Source organism: Anthonomus grandis, chromosome 8 (assembly GCF_022605725.1).
Source record: "Anthonomus grandis grandis chromosome 8, icAntGran1.3, whole genome shotgun sequence".
NCBI lineage: Eukaryota > Metazoa > Arthropoda > Insecta > Coleoptera > Curculionidae > Anthonomus > Anthonomus grandis.
Genome location: NC_065553.1, coordinates 32,532,296 through 32,548,957, shown reverse-complemented (window position 1 = coordinate 32,548,957; position 16,662 = coordinate 32,532,296). Strand labels below are relative to the sequence as shown.

The window sequence follows — 16,662 nt, the reverse complement described above, 5'->3', positions numbered from 1 at the left end:
TGGCAAAAAGAATGTTAGGGGATGTCTAGCATTAAGCCTAGGCACCATGAAACGTACGCCGGAAAGAAGTACAGGACTATCAATAAATCCATTCAGTAACCCATGCAGGAATTTTACAGAGAAGATCATTCTTCTGAGTTGTAATGGATGTAGATTGAAGTGTTCCAATAGTTGCCGATGATCAAACCCTCTTACCGGATATATGCCATCCTGCCTGAAGGCCAAAAACTTAGCAAATCTATGCTGAACAGATTCAAGGAGACCAACATGATTCTGATAGAGTGGTTCCATATAATGCAGCCAAATTCCAGTTGTGATCTCACAAAGCAACAGAAAAGCAAAAAGCAGTAATAATTATGGCTTTAGAGGTGTGTCATTGCAATGGCTGGAATCCTATCTGTCTAATCGTACCCAAAGAGTTACAGTATCTGGATGTTTATCCGATTCCAGATCCCTTAAAACTGGACTACCTCAGGGTTCAGTGTTAGGACCACTACTATTTTTGCTCCATGTAAATGATTTGGGTTCATTAAAACTACAGGGCAAAATGGTTCAGTTTGCTGATGATACCACCATTTTATGGAATCATAGAGATTCTGATAATGTTAGAGCCCAGGTTTTTAAGGATCTTAAGATTTTATCGAAGTGGTGTGCTGCAAACAGGCTTGTATTTAATGTGGGCAAAACCTTTATTATGGGATTTAAGTGTGACGTTCAGGGCCTTATGTTTAGTGAAACCTCCCCCTTGCAAAACAAAGAAAGCTGTAAGTTCCTTGGTATTACCATTGATGGTCGCCTTCGCTTCGAAGATCATATCCTAAATCTTGCATCAAAATTATCCTCTGGATGCTTTGCAGTAAGAATGGCGGTGCATGAGCTGGGAGGGGTAGTTGCACGTTCAGTGTACTTTTCTCTTATTGAGTCCCACCTTCGTTATGGCTTGCCTTTTTGGGGTTTAAGCAACAAGGGATTATTAAACATAATTTTTGTGATTCAAAAAAAGGCAGTTAGATACCTATGTTCCGCTGGGTTAAGAGATTCTTGTAAACCTCTCTTTATATCTCAAAAAATCCTAACTCTTTTTTCTCTTTTTATCTTAGAAACAGCTACTCTTATTCATAAATGTCCTAAACCTCCCTCTAACACTGGTCATATGACTCGCCAGGTTAACGATTTTCCCTTACCAATCCCTACATCCTCCCTCACCAAGAACTCACTTATATACCTTAGCAAAAAAATTTACAACCATGTTCCTCTATGTATCAGACAAATTTTAGAAGTTAAGAGATTCAAAAAGGAATTAAAATCACTTTTATTATCCAGGGCATATTATAGCCTTGACGATTTTTTTAATGATACCTTTTAACCTGTGCTCTGACATCATTTTAGTGTTTTAGTTTGTTTCCTATTAAATATTTTAATTTACTTCCTCTAAATTCTGTTTTATTGACAGCTTTACTTATTTTTTAATCAAATTTATCAAAAAGATGCTTTTTTTTATTTTTTTCAATCTGTTTTGTTATAATTAATTTTGGTAATGTGTGTAAATTTTATGGTAAAATGTTTTAACATCTAAAACATTTGTTTGTTTGAAATTTTAAATTTAGAGTGAATTTGGAATTTTTTAGTTTTAGGATGCTTGTACACAAGATTTTGTTTTGTCTTATGTAATATAGCACATTTTCTTTCTTTCTTTCTTCTTTCTGTTAATAAACAATTGATTACTATCTGTATGTGTAGTGCCCTGACTGCTCTCTGTAAAAAAAAATCTTTATCAATAGCCCTAGGCTAGAATCAATTTCATACATAGGTTTAACTCTATAACAATTAAAGTTTTAATATATTGCTTACATTCCTGTTTAGAGCTATTTATATTATTACAGCTCTTTACATAATCTGGAAACTCATTGTATTGTTTTCAACCATTAAAATATAAACTATTTTGACCTGCAACAGTATTTACCCTGTCTATGTAAAAATGATCTTCTGATCTTGTATTCTGTTCGTGAATGTCACTAACAAACTTACAGTTTTCTACTAAATGACTTGGAACTAAGTGGTGTAACATTTTATAAATAAATATCCTTGTGTTGTGACAGTCTGTCTTACACTCACACATTGGCATAGTTCAACATTTCTGTCCTCCATGTATAATGACTGCAACCAAGAATAATTCTTAATCTCATCTTTTTTGGAGTTATTCATTAAAAATAAAAGAGTTGAACAAAAGCAAAGATGAGGAGCAATGATTGTCTTCAGTTAATTTGGCCCACACACTTATATTTTTTGACAGACGATCTAAAACATTGATTTTTGATAACATGTTTATGTTAGTATATTTATTTTTTTATAATCATGGATTGTGTCTTTTGAATGTTAATCTGTAGACCATTTTTGTTTAACCACTGATATATGTTTTTAAGTTCAGTATTTAAAGTTTCTATTATTTCTGCTGCACTGTCCCCAATACAATAAATAATTGTGTCATCTGCAAAAAGTTGAATTTTACACTTACAAACTTCCTTAAAAATGTCATTTATGTGCAAGATCAACAAAGTGGGGCCCAAGACTGTCTCCTGTGGCACACCATACACTGTTTCTTTGGTAGAGGAGAATTTTCCATTGAACTTGGTCACTTGTTGGCGATCCCTTAAATAGTCCCCAAACCATTTGAGGATAGGCTCACCCATGCCATACTTTTGTAGTTTCAGCAGTAACTGTCTATCAATGGTTTCAAAAGCACATTTAAAGTCCAAAAAGCAAACCCCTATTAGTTTTCATCGTTTTATCATTTAATGCTTTTTTCCAATTGAAAAGAACTGTTTGTAAAGCACATTCACATGATTTTTTTTCTGAAACATATTATATTTATTTCTTCTACATAGTTTACAATTCGTTCATTCACACACATCCCGAGTAGCTTTTCATAGAGTGGGACCATGTTTATAGGTCAAATCAGGATGTCAGGAATACATTTGTTTGTCCCATTAATTTTCTCAATTGGGACAAAGGTGGTTAACTTTCAGTTTTTCGGAAATGTGCCAGACTCTTTGAGGCCAGAGGCTTTGGTTAATTACATTCAGCATTTTGTCTCCAATTACTTCAAAAGACATTTTTAAAATTTTTATGGTGTTGCTTTTCTTTATTTTCCATAAGATTTTTCTTAATTTAGATAATTCTTGCAAAATTGGTCCAGCTCATGTTCACTCATTATATTTTGTATAATCTTCATTACTTTTATTTCTGGGTATATTTTTTGCTATTTCTACTATTTTATACTATTTAGAAAAAAATGATTAAAACTTTCACAAAGAGCCTTTTCCTTAACAATCTAATTAATAACTACTAACTAACATTATTAAATATTATTTCCTTTTTATTTTAAACACATCTGCTATGGCTAATTAGTTTTTTTAATGATTTGCACATTTCTATAAAGTTATTTTTAACTTCATCAATTTTACCATTGTAGTAACTTACTTTAACTGATTTAATGAATGATACTACTTTATTTCATTGCCTTGAGTAGTTGTTCCAATCTTCCTGGGTTTTGGTCCAAATAGCTTTTTTGTATAAGTTATCCAGGGTTTTTAATTTATTTTCTATATCCAGGTTCCACCACATTTTTTTATGATTTGGTTCATTTATATTTATTGTTTGTTCAGGTATTACCTCATTTAAAGTCACTACCATATGATTTATTAGACAATCAGCTAAAGTATTTATATCTGTACAATCTGATGGCCATACTATATCCATTAGTTTATGTTCAAAATTTGTTGAGTTCAGTTGTTTGTAATTTCTGTATGTTATAGTTACATTATTTCTGTTGACTAAGGGGTAAAAATAATAATAATTAAATGGTCTGTAATTTTGGGAGTATGTTGCACTTCTTGCCTTAAATCCTTAATATTTGTGAGGTAAATTTTTGTTTAAGATGTAGGTGTTATCTGGGTATAAGGGTTGACTAATTGATATATTCCATAACTATTTACTAAATTGTTTAATTTATTGGCATAGAAGCTATTGTTTGCTAAATTTAAATTAAAATCTCCTAGCATTAGGAATGTGGCATCCTGTTCTGGTACTCTCTATGCACGATTAGCACTGGCTAACCTTTTCTCTCTGTCACTCGGCATCGTTCGGCTTTAGACATTCTTATACTACCCAATCTACAAACATTAGCCTATTTTTATAGCTAATGGGATTTTTCACAGCCCACAATGTCAATTACTGAAATGTAATTCGACATTATCTATGTTTCTGTTTTCATCCTATATCCATAAGGGATGCCGATACAGGTTTTCTAAGAAATACTCTACTTTTTCTATAAATATGGCATCACTTGTGCTTGATGAATGATATAAACAATATATGTAATATTTATGTTTTTCTATCATAATTTCAATTCCCGATAATCACATATTGTTGCTAAAATCATAATTAGCAATTTTTTTATATGCATACCCTTTTTTTTATACAGTGTGGTGACTTTAACTGGAATAAATTCAGTTAAAACTAATCAAAATTTATCTCGCAAAATTCCTGAGACCCGTCGATTTTTGTTTATTTTTTTTCACAGTTCAAGATAGTTTTTGTATTTTTTCACATACCCCCTGTAGGTCCAAATTAACCCAAACTTTTTTTTTTCAAATGGAAAGCCACTTTCTTTAAACTCTCATTGAAAAGAGCCTTTTTTCTTGATTAAATTGCCCTATTTACTTTTGTGATTATCTAAAGGAGAAATACGAAAAAAAAAACCATTAAGTTATTAAAAGTTGCGTTTAATGTATAAGATGCTCAAAATGAGCACCATTTACTTGTTGGCAAAGCCCAAGACGATAATAAAATTCGTTTCTGACATTTTCTAACACTTCTGGAGATATTTGTCGGATTTCTTGCCTAATACGTTCTTTGAGTTCGTCTAGGTTTCCTGGTTTGCTCATATAAATTTGGCTATTCAAATGTCCCCACAGAAAAAAATAAGTGGGGTGAGATCGGGAGAACGTGCCGGTCACTCGATTGCACCCCTTCTACCAATCCATCTGTTTGGAAAATTGTCATCTAAATACTGCCGTACATTACGGGCATAATGTGGGGGAGCACCATCTTGTTGCATCCAGATTCTTTCATCATACAAATCTGGATCGAACTGACTCGGATATAAGGCACGTAAGACTGGAACTAGTTCATGTTCAAGAAATTCTAGATATCTTTCCCCAGTTAAAGTATCATTGAAGAATATGGGCCCTATAACTTGCCTGCCAATTATGCCAGCCCAAACATTAGTTTTCTGGGGATATTGTGTATTAGTTTTCCTTACCCAGTGTGGGTTCTCGTCCGACCAGTAGCGACAGTTCTGCTTATTAACATGGCCATTTAGGGTGAATGTTGCCTCATCAGAAAAAAGGATCCACTCCGAAGATATTAGATTTTCGTAAATGGCGTTCATCATTAATTCACAGAACTGAACTCTGCTCTGCGATCTGGATCGTCTTCCAATAACTCTTGAACGAGTTGCATTTTATAAGGTCGTTTGTTTGCACTTTTTAAAATTTTTAGCACAGATTTATGATGAATAGAGTTTTTGCGAGCTACTCTTCTGGCTGCAGTTACCAGATTTTCTTCCATTGCTAACTAGAAAAAATTTCTGTAAGTTTAAGGAATGTTGTAATTCAATAGACTGGAATGGTATCATAGTTAACAACGGTGATCCTTTTGATAGTTTCCATTCAACTTTAGTGGATGTTTTTGAATCAACTTTCCCCATGGTGACAATTAGGGAAAAAAGGAGAAGACCCTGGTATAGCAAGGGTCTATTAGTTTCTGGTAAAAATCTTCGGTGTTTGCACTCCATAAGAAAGTTTGCCTTGGACAACTCCAAATTCATATCCTACTTTAATAGATATCGCAAAATTTACCGTGATACAGTGAAATTGGCAAAAAACTTATACTACTCAAGTAAAATAAACCAATCAAGAAATAAGTCTAGAGAGTCTTGAAAAATTGTTAATGACTTACGTGGCGAACATGTGAACCCTTCTGTTTCTAATAGCATGGTGTCGGCCGAAACACTCAATCATTTTTTCCAGGGTGTTGCTTTGGGTCTATCAATATTATTGCCTCAGTCTGTTGGAGATCCGCGCTCATACTTACACAACATTAAGGTGCCTGAAACATTTTTCTTTAGACCAACAGATTCTAGTGAAATAATGAAAGCTCTATCCTCAATGAAAAATAAGAACTCCTCTGGATGGGATGGGCTGTCACTAAAGGTCCTAACAGCGCTACCGCTACCAACCCTTGATTCTTTGGCTGGGGTGTTAAATGTTTCACTTTCAAGTGGGTCCTTTCCACATTTACTCAAGGATGCCTTGATTATACCATTATTTAAGGGTGGAAACTATGATGACCCATCAAATTTCAGACCCATAGCCCTGCTTCCTACGCAAGCTTGTAGAAAGATTGGTAAAAACTAGGATGATGGAATTTCTAAAACGGCATAATGTTCTTAACCATCAGCAATTTGGACCGGACGAAACTGGGTACATCTGATGCTATTTTCAATTTTTTGGAGGGTCTGTACATGGGGTTGAACGCTGGGGAGAGTGCGGCGGCGGTGTTCTGTGACTTATCTAAGGCGTTTGACTGTGTAAGTCACAGAATACTGCTACAGAAGCTAGAAACCTATGGATTCAGAGGAGTTGCTCTCGACTGGTTTCATTCTTACCTATCTGGAAGAACACAAAGGGTATTCTTTGACAATGATATGTCATCCCGTCTGAATATGGACGCTGGTGTACCCCAGGGTTCTGTTCTTGGACCAATATTGTTCCTGCTATATGTCAATGATATCTCTTAAATTCCAATTAGGGGCAAATTTACTATCTTTGCGGATGATACAACAATACTTTGGCATGACACTGACACCAAGAGATTAAGGAATATTGTTGATGAAGATTTAATTCTTGTAAAGTCATGGTGTGAATCTAATAGATTAACTTTTAATATTTCTAAAACTAATATTTTAACTTTTAAATGTAACCTTGGAACTGTCACTTTGCAAAATGAAACAATAAGTCCTTCTGAAACATGCAAATTTTTGGGCCTGACGATTGATAAGCAATTAAAATTTGAAAATCATATCTCCTCTTTATTAGGGAAGTTATCATCCAACTGTTATGCTATTAGAGTAATAACACATTCTCTGGGACTTGATGTGGCCAAAATTGCCTACCATGCTCTTATAGAGTCTTATCTGAGATACGGTATTGTGTTTTGGGGTGTGTGCTCTCAGTATTTGTTCAGCTCTCTATTTATTTTGCAAAAAAGAGCCATACGCTACATGTGTGCAGCTCCCTTTCGTAGCCCCTGTAGGCCATTATTTTTAAAACACTCTGTCCTGACATTGCCATGCCTTTTTATTTTAGAGACTGTTTGTCTTATCCACAAAAAAATCGCCATCAACTTGGCCCCCCCTCCTCGGGTTACAATCTCCGAACAACCTTCTCTTTACCTCTGCCTATCCCAAAAAGTGAGCAGATTAAGTCCTCTTATATAATCTTATATAATCCTTTATATAAGGCTAATAAATTGTGAAAAACGTTTTAGGAAAAATATAAAGAAACTCTTGCTTGCTAAAGCATTTTATTCTGTAGATGAGTTTTTAAATACAATTTTTTGACAGTGAAGAGTTTTGCGCAGCGTAATGTGAATTCTTACTACCCTTTCTTTGGGTGTGTTCTGTATTCTATGTATGTAAGAATTGTTAAAATTTTTATATTTTTGTAAAAGATTATGTTGTCAACTATCTTTAAGATTTTATATAATGCTTTGTTAACAACAGATGATGTTACGTAACAATAAAGCTATTTTTGACTTTGACTTTGACTTAACAATACATTTATTTTAATTGGGTGTTTTTATCGATTTTAGAAGACCTTTGTCTTGAAACATCCCTCACGTGCCCAACTTCTCGAAATCTGCTTTCGATTTTACTAACTGTACCTTGGTTAATAGGTGGCAAATCTGGATGTTTCTGCCTGAATAAGTGGACAACCTCTAGCTGAGTACGACTTCTATCCCCATAACCTCATCATTATTAAGATTTCAATCTTGTGGGATTCGGATAAATAAGGCATTTTTTCAATATAAGTTAACTTATTTAACAACTGGTTGAAATTCACTTTAACAGTGACACTACAACAATGTCAGGAAATGTCTCGATACCAATAAAATAAACAAACACGCCAAAAATTTACCAACACAAAATATTTCGAGACTTTTAATAATTTAATGGTTTTTATTTTTTTTCCGTATTTCTCCTTTAGATAATCACAAAAGTAAATAGGGCAATTTAATCAGGAAAAAGGGCTCTTTTCAATAAGAGTTTAAAAAAAGTGGCTTTTCATTTGAAAAAAAAAAGTTTGGGTTAATTTGGACCCCCCCTGTAGGTGAAAAAATACAAAAACTATCTTGAAATGTGAAAAAAAATAAACAAAAATCGACGGGTCTCGGGAATTTTGCGAGATAAAATTTGATTAGTTTTAATTGAATTTATTCCAGTTAGTCACCACACTCTATATATTGCTGTGCCTCCAGTACCTAAGTTTGATGAAAGATTGTTGATTGTGTTATATCCATCTATTTTTATTTCATTTTGAGTAAAATCCTCTGTTATGGCTGGAGTTTCAGATACACACAAAATCAATGGTTTTACATCTTTTACAAACCATTCCAATTGAGTTTTGTGAGTATTCAGACCTTGTATGTTTAGGTATATTATTTGTGCTGTTAATTTATTTTTTAATTGCTATTTTTGGCTTAGATAAATATTTTTTGGATAGTTTATTTTTTACTCTATTTGATTATAGACTCTTTTATGCATGGCACAGTTTTTTATCATAAACATGGTGATCAAAACTTATGTTTGGTATTTTTAGGATTCCGGCTACATATTAAAACCGACTTGCAAAATTTCAGAGGATCGTACGTATAGCTGTAGACAGTGTTGCAAATAATCGATTTTCTTCAAGCAATTTGTCCGGGAAATAAAAAGAATAGAAGAAGAAAAAAAGTCTTATTTTGACTCCAACAATACGCTCTTAAAAGATTTGCACCGAATTTTGTAACACCCTGTATAGAATTATGTATGAAAAAAATCACTAATTTCTGTTTGTTTTTTGGACTTTTGACACTTTATAATTTTCTTAATTTTTTTGTCTGCTCTTCAAAATATTGATTAAATACACTTCCTGCATCCCTTGCTTCTGGATGACTTGTCTTAATGACGCATATTATTATATAATGACGTTATTGTTATCATAATTTTCATCGTCATCACTACTTTTCTTAGAACTTTCTGCAGAAGTCTTGGTCTTTAAATAATCATCACCCGTGATCTGATACCTTGTATCTTGGTTATCACATTCTATCTATTTCTGTATTTCTTTATTTTCCATATATTTCCTTCCTTCATTTACTATATCATCTTCATCTTCTATATCTATTAGGGTCATTATTTTCTAAAATGCTTACAATTCAAAAAGTTGTTGAAGAGTTTGAGGGTTATTGGCGTAGACACGAACTTTCGCATAGCCCCACAAAAAAAAATCCAAAGCTGTGAGATCACAGGATCTTGGCAGCCAATAGATATCACCTAATCTTGAAATTAGCAAGCAAGTAAAAAATGCTTATGAAGAACTTACTTTGCGCTCACGTACAGAACAGAACTTACGCATACAATATTTTAATGGCATTCCTAAAGTGGTCCAACAAAAGAGGAATAATGTTATTAAGCAGACTCCAAAAAACTAGATGTATACTTTCATAATGCAGGTGGTTTGCGAACTAAAATAGCTGATCTGCGGAATGCTGTCAACAGTTGCATATATGATGTTGTGATTTTGGTGGGGTCTTGGCTTAATGAAGATTTTCTAGACTCGGAGTTAAGGTTCAATATTTTCCGTCAGGATCGAAGTTACACAAATACAGGGAGGCAAAGGGGTGGTGGCACTTTGATTGCTGTTCGTAAATGTTTTAAAGCCAGGTTATTACAGACCAGTGATTCAACCCTGGAACACATCTTTGTGTTTGTATCATGCAGTGACAAGAATATCATTTTTGGTGCTGTCTACATCCCTCCTGCTTCTCCTTTATCAATTTATGAGGAATTTGCCTCTACATCCATGGATCTTGTGAGTATTCATACTAGTTGTGATATTCTATTTTGTGGTGATTTTAATCTGCCACATGTGGTATGGAGGAACACTGTGAACGGACTGCATGTTGAGACGGCTGAGTCTATAACATCTGCAAATGTGCTATGTAGTTGTTGTAACTATCTTAATCTTAAGCAGGTGAATGGCTTGCCAAATTTGTTTGGTACTTTTCTTGATCTGTTTTTCTCAAGTTTGTCAAATGTTAAAGTCATATATGCCACTGAAAATTTATCACCGGCATCAAACCACCATCCTGCTTATGAAATAAGTATTCCTATTAATTGTGATTTTAGTCTTAAGTATGATGTTTATTATTATGATTTTGTAAACTGTGATTTTGTTGCCATTAATAATTACCTTGCTTGCATGAATTGGGATACTGCTTTTAATCAGAAGGATATTAATAAATGCATTGATATTTTTTACAATGCTCTGTATTTTGCTATTGAGATGTTTGTTCCAATTAAACATTTTAAATCATTTAATTTTCCCACTTGGTTTAGTAGAAAATTACAGAATCTTGTTATTCAAAAAAAGATTGCTCACACAAAATTCAAAAATAGTAAGAATCCCATGGATTATGTTAATTTTTCAAATTTGAGGAATAAATGTAAAACTCTTCGTGATGAATGTTTTAGGTCATATATTGAAAGATTAAATACTGAAATTTCTCATGATCCTTCTTCATTTTGGAAACACATCAATAGATTACGTAGGTCTGATTCATACCCCAATAGCATGCATATGGAAGCCGAGGTTGCTGGTAATGGTCAAGATATTGTAAACTTATTTGCTAGGTATTTTGAAACTACATACAGGCAACCTGTCCGCAAGGCTCCTGACTATAAATTTGATTACAGTCTGGATTTAAATCGCATCTCTTTTTCTTTATTGGACATATTTGATGAAATCTTACGCCTTCCGAACAAACATTCTTTTGGCCCTGATGGTATCCCATCTGTTTTTCTTAAAAACTGTGTGTGTACTCTGAGTAAGCCTCTGCATCACCTTTTCAATCTTTGCTTGACATCAGGCAAATTTCCTGATTATTGGAAGGTAAGCTTTTTAACGCCAATTCATAAAAATGGGGATCGAACTGATATTTGTAACTATAGAGGTGTGTGTATTCAGTCTGTAGTTCCTAAACTGTTTGACAGGTTGTTTTCTGTGCGATTTTCGTGGCACTGTAGGCGATTGCTTAGTGATCATCAGCATGGTTTTTGTCAGGGTAGATCTACGGTGACTAACCTGTTGACTTACCAGTATGATTTGATTGGTGCTTTTGAGAGGTCTGTACAGGTCGATAGTGTGTACACAGACTTCTCAAAGGCCTTTGATAGGGTTGGTCATGAACATCTGGTTCAGAAGTTTGGGGCTATGGGCCTTGGTAGGACTTTGGTCGAGTTTTGTCACAGTTTTTTGACTGGTCGCACACAGTTGGTCAGGATAAGTAATTATATTTCTAATGGTATTGAAGTATCTTCAGGCGTGCCTCAAGGTTCGCATATTGGACCGGTCTTTTTTAACTTGTTCATAAGAGATTTGAGTGATGTAATTGTTCATTCAAAACATCTTGCTTTTGCTGATGATTTTAAACTGTATAAAGCCATTGAGTCATATCTTGATGCTGAGCTACTTCAATTGGATTTAAATAGTGTTGCTGAGTGGTGTAATAGCAATAGTCTGGAACTGAATGTAAAGAAGTGTGTATGTATTTCGTTTGGTCGTTCTAATAAAATTATTAATTATCAATACACAATCAACAATAACGAACTCAAGTCAGTTGATACAGTTAAAGATTTAGGTGTTCTTTTTGATACCAAGCTAACTTTTTTGCCGCACATTTTGGATATTATTAACAGGAGTATGCGTAGTCTTGGTTTTATCACTAGAAATAGTGTACATCTTTCACCTTATTGTTTCAAATTACTTTATTACTCTTTGGTACGTTCCTTGCTTGAGTATGCGTCTGTAATTTGGTCCCCTTATTATGATTCTCGTATTGAACACCTTGAGGCTGTACAAAGAAGATTCTTAAGATCCCTTGCTTATAGAGCTGAAGTTAATATTTTTCGTAATTATTACATCGACTATAATGCTATCAGTGTCCAATTTAATATCCCTAATCTTGAAGTCAGACGGCATTATTCTGATGCTTTAACGTTTTATAAGATCTTAAATGGTTTATATCATTGTCCTACCATCTTGGAAGCAATTCCTTTTAACACCTGTCAAAGAAGGATCAACTCTTCTATGTTTCGTTTACCCTTTCATTCGGCCAACTATGGGTTTTTTTCTCCACTGACTAGGACTTTGCGTTCTTTAATGAAAATAGTTTGGATCCATTTTCCGGCGGCTTACGGTCATTCAAATCAAAAATAAATAATCTTACACTTTAACTTACGTTCCTTGGATAGTGCTAAGTTTTTAGCCCTGTTGATGACTGTTTTTTCAGAGGTTTTATCTTGGTATATATATATTTTTTTGTAATTCTAGTATTGTATTTATATTGCTATATTGTTTAGTATTTTGTATTATCTATTTTGTTTTTGTAAACTGGCTCTGCCGTATATTGAAATAAATAAATAAATAAATAAATAAATAAATTAAACGTCTTGGAAACTTCTCTTGCAAAAGAGCTCGGTTAGCCTGTGTTGTGTGACTTGTGGCCCCGTCCTGTTGGAACCACATGTCTTCCAGATCTTCTTCTTCGATTTCTCTCCAAAAATAACTGGTCAACATGCTTCCATACCGCTTAGAGTTTACTGTTAAGCGTACTCCCACGATTGTTTTCAAAAAAATACGGACCAATGACACCACCAGACCATAATGCACACCATAAAGTCACTCTTTCGGGATGCAAAGGCCTTTCTACGATCACCTGAGGATTTTCAGAATGGGGTTCTGAAAATCCTCAGCATCTGAAGTTTTCCCGCATTCTGAAATTTTCAGAATGCGGCAATTCTGTTTATTTACGTAGCCGCACATCGTAAAATGAGCCTCATCACTGAAGAACATTCTGCTTGAAAAATGAGCATCAGCAGTTTGTTGTTCAAGCACCCAATTTGCGAATGTTCTGTGTTGTCCATGGTCTGTAGGCTTAAGTTCTTGAGTGAGTTGGACTTTGTGCGGATGGAGCTGTAAATCCAAATGCAAAACTCGCCTCAGTGAGCCGTAAGACAAACCCAAATTTTGAGCACGCCGAGGACTTGACAAATTTGGGTCTTCCTCTACACTTTGAGCCACAGCAGCGATATTTTCAGCTGAACGAACATTACGGTGATGCACGTGCCTTACAATATTAGTAACCGATCCAGTCTCGTCAAATTTTCTTACTGTGTTCGAAATTGTTTGCTCTGTAGGACGATTATGTCGACCGTAATCAGCTCGTAAAGTTCTAAACGTTGACACAGGAGAATCACCATTTTTATAGAACAATTTAATAATTTTAGTACGTTGTTCGACTGTTAAACGATCCATATTTATAAATGGCAAACCTTCAACTAAAAAAAACGCTTCACATGACGTTTATTTCTGACAGGTGTCAAGCTTAAGTGCTATAAGTAGCTGCAATCAGCTGATATTTTTTTAATGCCTTTTCCTATGTACTTCTGAAATTAAGTATGAATATCTGTCCTTATTAAAGGAAAATGCAAACTAGTACTAGTTAAGTAATAATAACCATAAATATTAGAAATTCCCTGTTTCTTCTATTCTAAATTGTTAAACAGTTTTCTTTTTATATAATTTATAATGCAGTATCTGGCACCACACACTATGAACAATTGATAGCTTTTTTAACTTAACTTTTTTCTAATCTAGTGTGGAAATTGGGGAATCTGTTCGAGGAGAAGATGTCTACATTGTGCAATCAGGATGTGGAGAAGTAAATGACAACTTGATGGAGATGCTTATCATGATAAACGCCTGCAAAATCGCTTCTGCTAGCAGAGTAACGGCTGTTATCCCTTGTTTCCCATATGCCAGGCAAGATAAAAAAGATAAGGTAAGATCACCCCTAATGTTTTTTAGGTATAACATAAAATTATATTTATTTATTTTAATATATGGGAAAACCCCATTATTTGTTTTAACAATATTTACAATACTTACATAAAGGTACATAGCAAATATAAATTGAAATATCAAAGTAACAAAGCTAAAAAAAGTTATTCTGGTTGCTTAATTTCATATTATATAACTGGTTTTTTGGGTGTTTCTGTACTTACTACATTCCTTTCTATTTCTTTATTGCAAAATATTCTGGGTCACTTTTAGAGAATAAATTAAGTTACATAAATTACTTACACAGTTCATTGACTTTTAATATACCTATAAACTTGTTTAATTAATTAAATCATAGAACAATGTCATCAAATTTGTATTCCCTTATATTTTATTCTAAATTACCATTTTAATTATGCAACCTTATTTTAAAACTATTATTCTATGGCCTATTTGTAGAACGGAAACTCTGACAAGGAACGCACGGTCGAAAAATGGAAGTCCATTGAATGGAAATTTAGGGTAAAATAATTTTTATCATGCCTGAATGTCAGTTGGGTCTGCTTTGAGGTTATTTCTCTACTTATAGCGGTGCTTTATGGTCATAAACAAACAAAGATTCATGAGAAAACTCACTAACAGGCAAGAATGTGTAAAAACAATTTTGTATTGCGATGACCTTTTTATCAAATTATTTGGAGACCCCCTTGGGCGATATTGATAACAAATTGCGTCAAACATTTAGTGTTTATATCATTTGGTAACCTTGTAGGAGAAACAAAAATTATTTTTTTGTTGAATCAAAAATCATGATTATAAACCATAAAACTCAGTTTGTTTCGTTCTGATTCCACTACTAAAATTAAAGTGTCATAGAAACAGTTACAAGATACTGACATCAGAATCATCCAATAAATATTTAAAATTTTTCAGATATTTTTTATTGCATGATTTGGGAGCGCTAAAACTCTAATCTAGAAGTAAGTTGGGGCACACAATAATTACTATTATCAATATAACGATTTATTGGTTAATTCAGATATAAAGGGTCATTTCTTGACCCCTTCATATTTCGCAACTCGTTCTAATTCATATAATGATAAGCTTGTTATATTATCGTCGATGGGAGAATGCTTATATGACAAAATTTTACAGCCTAAGGATTTGCATATTATTAATGTGATAAACAATATTCCACTCTTGGTATTATTAACCCTTAACATATGAATTTATAGAGCAGAGCACCCATCTCAGCCAAACTTGTGGCAAACATGCTCTCCGTTGCAGGAGCAGACCATATTATCACTATGGATCTCCACGCATCACAAATCCAAGGGTTTTTCGACATACCTGTCGATAATTTGTAAGTTAAGGGATTAAAAATGGTATAACAGATGTGAATGTTAATGCTTTAGGTATGCCGAACCGGCCGTACTAAAATGGATCAAAGAAAACATCCCAGAATGGAGGAACAGTATTATTGTCTCGCCAGATGCTGGGGGTGCCAAAAGGGTGACTTCTATTGCTGATAGGCTTAATGTAGAGTTTGCTCTTATCCACAAAGAAAGGTAATGCTATATTTTTTAGCCTAGTTTAGTTGTTATTACCCTTATGCCTAGTTTATTAGTACCGAGACATTATATATGAGATCGTCGTCTATAAACAAAAAATATGTCCATGATATTTTAGAATTATATGCCAAATGTCGGCAAAGATCAAAGTAATTTATGCTGCTTTGTGGGCAAGAGACATTTAGTATGCACCCAGCTTGTCCATTATATTTAATAATAATAATAATAATAAATTACTTTTATTAATCAGATAACAATAGTCAAAGTCAAAATACACTTTTTGCTAAGTTTACAAACTTGTGCTAAAAGCTTCCTAATCCTAGAGTTTACAATACTAGTAGTTATTTGGTTATACAGGATACAGGATAAAAATGGGATACAGAATCTATTTTGATTGTACATAGGAGCATATTTCATATCATCAAAGAAAAAACTAAAAAAAAAGAAGAAAAGAAAAGGCAAGAACTAACATAAAACAAGAATTTAAAAAAAAATGTGATCAACAGATACATAAATAATTTGAAATATTAAATGAGTCGTTAAAATACTCTTCAATGCTGTAGTAAGCTTTTGGTAAGATTAATTTCTTTAATTCCCTCCTAAACTTTTTAAGGTCTGTAACAGTCCTAATCGAAAAATTTATACAATGTTTTAAACAACTTGTTGGTCCCCACTTGGCATAGTCTAGCTAATAGCTACTCCACTAAACCAAATAAAGACCATGCTTAGAAAATTAAACTAAGTATATTATGGCGCAACCATAACAAAATTATACAGGGTGTTTTTTATATATTGCGACAAAATTCAGGAACGTGTTCTGTGGACAAAAATTCGCAAAAAAGTTCCCATAAACATAGGTCCTAAAC

At 33.6% G+C, this 16,662-nt stretch overlaps 1 protein-coding gene and 1 long non-coding RNA gene across 3 annotated transcripts in view; both read left to right on the top strand.

The window, feature by feature from the left end:
* Positions 1 to 16,662, top strand: part of LOC126739969 (uncharacterized) — a 122,803-nt gene that overhangs the window by 25,531 nt on the left and 80,610 nt on the right. The window lies entirely within an intron of this gene.
* Positions 1 to 16,662, top strand: part of LOC126739956 (ribose-phosphate pyrophosphokinase 2) — a 90,725-nt gene that overhangs the window by 19,218 nt on the left and 54,845 nt on the right. The window contains exons 3-6 of one of the 2 annotated variants that reach the window (XM_050445793.1): positions 14,043 to 14,226; positions 14,685 to 14,747; positions 15,461 to 15,588; positions 15,641 to 15,793. In XM_050445793.1, the coding sequence (XP_050301750.1) occupies positions 14,043 to 14,226; positions 14,685 to 14,747; positions 15,461 to 15,588; positions 15,641 to 15,793 (528 nt within the window). The remainder of the gene's footprint in view (positions 1 to 14,042; positions 14,227 to 14,684; positions 14,748 to 15,460; positions 15,589 to 15,640; positions 15,794 to 16,662) is intronic. The other variant, XM_050445794.1, reaches the window with a different exon arrangement.